Source organism: Triticum dicoccoides, chromosome 7A, assembly GCF_002162155.2.
Source record: "Triticum dicoccoides isolate Atlit2015 ecotype Zavitan chromosome 7A, WEW_v2.0, whole genome shotgun sequence".
Lineage (NCBI taxonomy): Eukaryota > Viridiplantae > Streptophyta > Magnoliopsida > Poales > Poaceae > Triticum > Triticum dicoccoides.
The window spans coordinates 501073848-501081022 of NC_041392.1; the positions used below are offsets into that span (position 1 = coordinate 501073848).

At 47.6% G+C, this 7175-nt stretch overlaps 1 protein-coding gene across 1 annotated transcript; it reads right to left on the reverse strand.

Moving 5' to 3' along the window:
* Positions 1 to 2160: 2160 nt before the first annotated feature.
* Positions 2161 to 3624, reverse strand: LOC119329439 (copper transport protein ATX1-like). Its single transcript, XM_037602486.1, has 2 exons — positions 3543 to 3624; positions 2161 to 2531 (listed from the first exon to the last, which is right to left on the reverse strand). Exons 1-2 carry the CDS (start codon positions 3622 to 3624, stop codon positions 2377 to 2379), a joined length of 237 nt encoding a protein of 78 aa, XP_037458383.1. The 3' UTR covers positions 2161 to 2376.
* Between the last annotated feature and the right edge of the window lie 3551 nt (positions 3625 to 7175).

Here is a 7175-nt window from a genome sequence, read left to right on the forward strand (position 1 = left end):
CTTAAAAAGGAGAAAAATGGAAAGCAAAAAAAAAAGAGGACACTAGACCTTGGGGATAGGGACAAGACGCATGCGACATCAAGGGACATCGTTTGAGCCAGTCACAAGAGCGCCAAGGCCCAAAACTATTAACTCGTCCAACAGATCTCATCCAGACCGAGCCTTGCCTCCACCTCTGCATTGAAGTTTTTTGATCTGACATTATCATGAGGGAAACATCGTATAAGGTCCAACTTCGACTTCCCAGGAATGTCTGCCAAAGTGCTCAACGCCATGATCACTTGGTGCGAAAGCGGTTTTTTGTACATGTCCAGGTAGGCTTTCATCTTTTGCTCGGTGCTCTCCACTTTGTTTACCTCTGCAACTCACCAAAAACCTCCAACAACCTATGCTCTGCGCGCTTGGCCGTCGGGATGTTGCATGCAATATTCTTCTTTCCCAGATGTCCACTACACCGCCAGAGTGAGACACGCCATCCTTCTCCCCGTGCAAAGTCGTCGGGGTCCCAGGCAAAGGGAGTGGGACCTCCTTAGCGACCTTGCTAAGAAAATCAACTAAAGATAATGGATGAGCATCAACTTGTGTTGCCTTTGCAACGACACTGCTCACCTCAACCTGAGACTCAACCTCAGCACTAGGGATGGGCCCATCATATGCTCCGTGCTGAAACCAAGTGAATCCTCCAAACCGAAAAATCGGATGTGCGAGGAAATGCACATCGGTAGTCTGGGTGGAGGGGGGGAGCCATCGGGGGTGAAACAACATGATCGTAGCCTCTGAGCACATCGCGTCGATGAACTCCTCTCTCCCTACCAACAAAACACAAGGTCCATCCACACCTCATCACACCAAACAGAGCAGCCCAGAGGATAGTTGACATTGAGTGATACCTGAGGCATTAATGCTTCATCAAGCATAGGGTCATTCCCCGTGAATCGATGTCCATGGGCCCATTCAAGCAATGCAACAAGGAGATCCTACTCACAAGGGAGGAACCAACAGTCCATAGGATGAGTCAAGCGATCTCCAAGGGACATTGGCAAGAGAGCCTAGACGTAAGACAAGGCGGTTTCGATCCACTCCATGAAGGAAGATGCACGCAACATCCACTGACTAAGATTGGAGGCCTTCTTCAACGGCAAGACAACCGCGTTGAGGTCGGTGTGCAACTACGCGCGCAGGAGGCAAGCATGATCTTCGAATGTCGTCCTTAGGTTGACGTTCGTGACGTGGATCGCCCCGTTGACAGGAGCAAGGATGAAGGGCGAGGAGTGGCGGCGACGATCTCTGCCCACGACGGAGCACCCTGCTCGTGAGGTGTGAAAAGATGCCTGGTGGACATGGCCACATTAGGGCGCGGAGCTCACTTTGGGGCACAGCACGGCGGGCAGGCATGCTCTTGATGGCCAGAGAGGTTGCAGGTGATGCAGCAAACAAGGTCCCGACAAATGGAGGCACGACGTCCCATGGAAAGCTCTATAAGGCAATGGGAGAGAGTATCTAGTGCTACTGAGTCTTAAATGCTACCGTGATACGGGCATCTGGACAGTCGGATTCTTAGATCGAACGGCATCCGGGAACTGTTGGATCCGCTGGACCTATGCGCATTTTTTAACTCCTTGTAATCTTTTTTGCAAATGTTGCAAAGTTATTGAGAGCCGCCTGATCTAAAAATCCGATAGCCCAGAAGCTTCACGGGCATCTGGACAGTCAGATTCTTAGATCGAACGGCATCCGGGAACTGTTGAATCCGCTGGACCTATGCGCATTTTTGGACTCCTTGTAATCTTTTTTGCAAATGTTACAGAGTTATTGAGAGCCGTCTGATCTAAGAATTCGACAGCCCAGAAGCTTGTATCACGATAACACCTAAAGCTTGGTAGCAGTAGATACTTTCCCAGGCAATGGAAGCACAAGCCAAAGGTTCGATTATGGTATCGGAGGAAGCTGGCACAGGCCTGTCCTCACGCGTCATGGACATGGCCCAGGCACCATCTTGCCGCTAAGCACCACCATCCTGCGTCGAGCAGCGCGACTTTGCAGCAAAGACCTCACAGCCAAGGCGGTAGTCGGGAGGCACAGTAATGGCGGAGGGCAAGCCCACCCGGCGAGTGTTGACGAGGAGGGGAGACCACCACACGCTCCCTGCCGGGAGAGGAATTGCAATTCAATTTCTTCCCCGAATTATCACAGATTTACAGCGCAGGAATGCCAACCATAAGATGTGCACAAACAAATTACCAGTTTGCTATTATTTGCAGTAAATTCATGGTGCACATACCACCGTCCCACCAGAAAATCATGTCCTTGCAAAGCATTTCAACTGGGCCATTGCTACATCAAACCTCACAGTTTACATATTATAGAGGTGCCTTTTTAGGACGAAACAGCAGATGCCGCTGAGGGTTCAGCCTCCCAGAACGCCGTCTTCTTGCCTGTCTTCGAAACAGTCTGCAGAACAGCATCCGGCGTCACATTACCCTTCACAGTGACCTTCTGCTCCTTGATGTCTACATCGAAGGACTCAACACCTGAAGAAACCACAAAAGTCCGACGAATATGTTCAGATTCAAAGCCTAAGGCCTGTTTGCAATGTAACAATTCCCCTTCACTGGGGAAGAATCAATGCTTGCACAAATGCATAAAGAATCGGACGTCTTGAAGAGCATTCAAACTCCCACAGGAAATCATGGTTTTGAATACTCATTCATATGAGATAGTTCAATTCACACACAGCGCTAATAAATCACACAAAAGTGGTGGGAAATTTCCAAGTTCTAAATGGGCCCTAACATACAACAATATAGCACAATAATGAGCCGTTTCAACCAGGGCACTAACATAGTGATATAGATACATGTATTGGTGTATATATTAATCAATCGAGCTATTGCAGAGTCAGATGCATAAAGTATGAATTAACTGTCATCTAGGTTCATGATGGATACGATCATACCATTCGTAATATATCCAAGCTATTGCCATTAGACCAACAAAATATACCAGAGCTGTATACCTATAAGAAGGTTGTCTTTTACTCCCTCCGTTGCTAAATATAAGTCTTTTTAGAGATTTCAAATAGACAACCACATACGGATGTATATACACATATTTTAGAGTGTAGATTCACTCATTTTGTTCCGTATATAGTCACTTGTTGAAATCTCTAGAAAGACCTATATTTAGGAACGGAGGGAGTAGCTTTTATTGTATTATTATATTCCTACCCAATGCTTTTGGAATCAAGTTTTATCCAAAGCATTCAAAAATAAAAAGGTTTATCCAAAGCATTCTATAGCACCTGGTCAAAGTGGGAAACAAAACAGTGCTTTGGGAAAGCCAGTGGATGCTAAATGGGAGCTTAACGACAAGATCCATTCATCAAGCCATCTATTTGGCAACTAAAAATTTGGGAAAGCATCTCAAGTGACCACTAAGAATTGTCTGTTGAAGGATGTATCAATTCCAATTGCATGGGTTTAATTTAACTAAAACAAAACAGAAAGGAAAACTTATATCAATACAAGGAGAGCTAAACCAACCTTCCATTTTGCCAAGAACCCGCTTAACAGCTCCAACACATCCCTCACATGACATGCCAACCCTGAGTTCAACAGTCTGCATCACAGAGCAAATCTTAATTCCAGCAATTCCACATGGTTGAGAACAACTATGAATTATTGCTTCCAGTCTTGGCCTATATCATGTAATCACTATATATAACATACTTCCATCGAATTATGAAAATATACTAGAATCAGCATGCATGTTCCACCATGACATTGTTCAAGGAAACTACAGGTACACTGAACCTTTAGTAAGTACCAAACCTTGCTTCAAGTGATGGAGATTAAATTTCTTTACTCATCCTCAAAATTCAACAAAGATAATTGACCCTTTAATAATAACTAATTAGTTCAATTTTCATAGTGGTACAATCAACAAACAGTTTGACTGACCAAACTACAAATACTTTATTTTGACTAATTAACTGACCCCCAAAACTTTTTGCGACCAGTCAAAATGTTCTATTTTGCACAATTGGCCAGGAGCTCTAGCAATCCCGCTACGCCCTACTAGCACCAATCGAGCAGGACCACGTTCCCCCGAATCAACATCCCCGGTAGCAAAACCACAAACAGCACAATCGCCAGTCACGCGCACGAACAGATCTGCCGGGCCACCGGACAGATCCCTTACATGAGACGCTTGTTCTTCAAGAAAGTTAGTACGAAGGAACAGATCAAAACTGCCTGGGATTCCAAACATCACCACTGCCCCGCTCAATTAGATGTTCGCCTAGCAGATCTCAAGGTGGAAATCGAGGGGTGCCGGGAAGGTACTCACCTGAGACATTGCGTGCGAGATCGGCTGATCCGCGGACGGCGAGGGTAGGGCGCGGGGGGGAAAGGCAACGTGCCGCGAGTCGGAGGGGTTGGAGGATGATGGGAGAAGGAACTGCCGGGAGAGGGGTGAATAAATGCGTACGGAGGTCAGAGCGGTGGCGTGCAAGTGATTGCTTTGATTTTTGTGGCGAGGGTGGACGCGGCTTTCGTCTGGTTGGGTTGACAGGCGAGGACACGGCGTAGCGTGCACGCTGTTGGACCGCGGCTGCTGAGCCGAGAATGGTTCCCGAGTCGCCAGCCGTGACGAACGATGTAGAGAGATCCGTGGGGAAGTCTTACTTTTAAAGTGCAATGTTACCGCGGTCATGAGGCTAGTCATAGCGAGGATAACTTAGATAGTAACTTAACATACCCTAAGACAATTTTGCTTATGTGGCAAATATTTAATGAGGAGAAAGATGTTTGGAGTAACATAATATGTTACTGTAACATAGTGCTTCCCGAAGTAAAATGAGTCTATAAGGCAATAAATAAAACTATCTATGACACTACTACTAAGGTGGTGTTTGGTTCTCTAGTCCTAGGACTTTTTCTAGTCCCAACTAAAAAGTCTCTAGTCCCTAAAAAGTCTTTCCCTGTTTGTTTTCAGAGACTAAAAAGTCTCTAGTCCCTTCATAGATGTTATTAAATGACTATGTTGTCTCTAGTATGTAGAAAAATAACAATTAAACAGCACCATGGGTGGCGGGCCAATGGGTGCATGGAGGGGCATTGTTGGAAAAGTCCCAAAAAGACTCTTCTTGAGAGTCTTCTTCATTTAGTCTCAAATGCCTAGTTTAGTCTCTAAAAAGTCCCTACCGTTTGGTAAAAAAATCTCTAAGAGGGACTTTTTCTAGTCCCTACACAAAAAAGTCCCTGAAAACAAACACCCTCTAAAATACTTTGCACTATGAAGGTAGTAAGTTAGACTAGTGTCATATGCATGACACTAGTATAACTTACTCCCCACTATGACCAGCCTCAAGGATGTAATTTTTCAAAGGATTTCATATGGAGGCAATTTTCCAAGTTCTGTTCGACTATCACACACAGATGTATATAGGCATATCTTCCGTTCAGATTTCGACTATCACATACAGATGTTCAGATTTCGACTATCACATACATATGTTCAAATTTCGACTATCACATACAGATGTATATAGACATATTTTAGAGTGTAGATTCATTCATTTTGCTCTGTATGTAGTCATTTCTTGAAATCTCATATTTAGGAACAGAGGGATTATATAAGAATGTCACCTCTTACTGAGAGTTTTAAGATTGACGATGGTCGTTGCTTTCTTGACAGATGGCAAAACTGCCGCTATTTTTTTTTTTTTGTGCCAAGGAAAATGGATTCAATGTGGAAGTTATATGTTGAATAAATCCTAGTGCATCCTCCCCTCTTAGTTAGCTGTTTTTTTTCTGGAACTTTACTGTAGCTCATCAGGCTGTTGTCGCCGTCAGGCTGCAGGTAGTTTAGCTCCTTTCCTTTCGGTTTTTCAGTTAGTTAGAGATAGGATTAGTTGTGCTGGTCATTGCCTAACAAACTAGGACCGTTTCTAGTGGACGCACGACTCGCTCGTGGGATGGCGCGAGGATTACGGATCGTGAGGTCTACCTTTGCTTTGTAATTCAGAATAAGAGAGAATGAATAGAAGGAAGAAAAATTGCAGCTTCAGGCAACACAAAACAGACTGTCCACTACTCTGTTAGTTCTTTTGCAATTGCATTCTTCGATCTTCAGTGATAACAATTGGCATCAAAGCCTCTTGAAACCGCGATGGTTGGGACGCCACCACCGGCGGCAGTCGCCGGATCGAGGTCGCCTGCAGGCGGCCCACGTCGCGTGCGCTCACCGAGCCGCGGACAGAGCAGGGTTCGGAGAGCTAGCGGCGGTGAAGTGGTGGTGCGCGAGACCGTCGTGAGGGAGATCGGCGGCGGTGGCGCCGTCTCGTGGCCTCTCCTCACAAAGACGAACTACACCGAGTGGGCCATTCTGATGCGCGTCAAGATGCAAGACGCAGGACTCTGGGAGGCGATCGAGACCGGCGACGCGCCGGAGCGGCAGGAGAGACAAGCCCTAGGGGCCATCCTGAGCTCGGTGCCGCCTGAGATGGTCCAGATCCTGGCCGCCAAGGATGACGCAAAGGTGGCCTGGGACACCATCAAGACGCTCCGCGTCGGCGTGGATCGTGTGCGAGAAGCACGTCGGCAGAAGCTGCGGAAGGACTTCGACGCGCTCGCTTTCAAGGCAGGAGAGAACGTCGAGGATTTCTCTCTCCGTGTCTCGAGCATGGTCACAGAGCTGCAGTCCCTTGGGGACACCACCTCCGAGCTCGACGGCGTGCAGAAGATTCTGCGCGTTGTGCCGCCTAGGTACTCCCAGATGGCGTGCTCCATAGAGACGCTGCTGGCTCTCAAGGAGCTCTCCATCGACGAGCTGAGCGGACGCCTTGCGGCATCGGAAGGCCGTGGCGCGCCGGAGCAAGATGCGGGTGGGCGCCTGCTCCTCACGGCGGAGGAGTGGCGCGCCCGCGACGGAAACCGCCACGGCAGCAGCGGATCGTCCGGCGGCGGCGAGAAAGGCAAGAAACCACAAGGTCGTCCACAAAGCAGGGATGGCAGAGGCAAGAATGACAGCGGCGCGAACCCACTGCGCCGTAAAGGCAAGTGCAACTACTGCGGCTACGAAGGCCACTAGGCGCGCGAATGCCGCAAGGTGAAGCGCGAGCGTGGCGACCAGGGGAAGCAAGAAGAGGCCAATTGTTGGAAATATGCCCTAGA

What these genes read in the sequence shown, in the direction of transcription:
- LOC119329439 (XM_037602486.1), bottom strand. Translation starts at nt 3,624, where the DNA reads ATGCAGACTGTTGAACTCAGGGTTGGCATGTCATGTGAGGGATGTGTT. An exon ending in GGTTCTTGGCAAAATGGAAG is followed by an intron (nt 2,532 to 3,542) that starts GTTGGTTTAGCT and finishes TGGTTTCTTCAG; the next exon opens with GTGTTGAGTCCTTCGATGTA.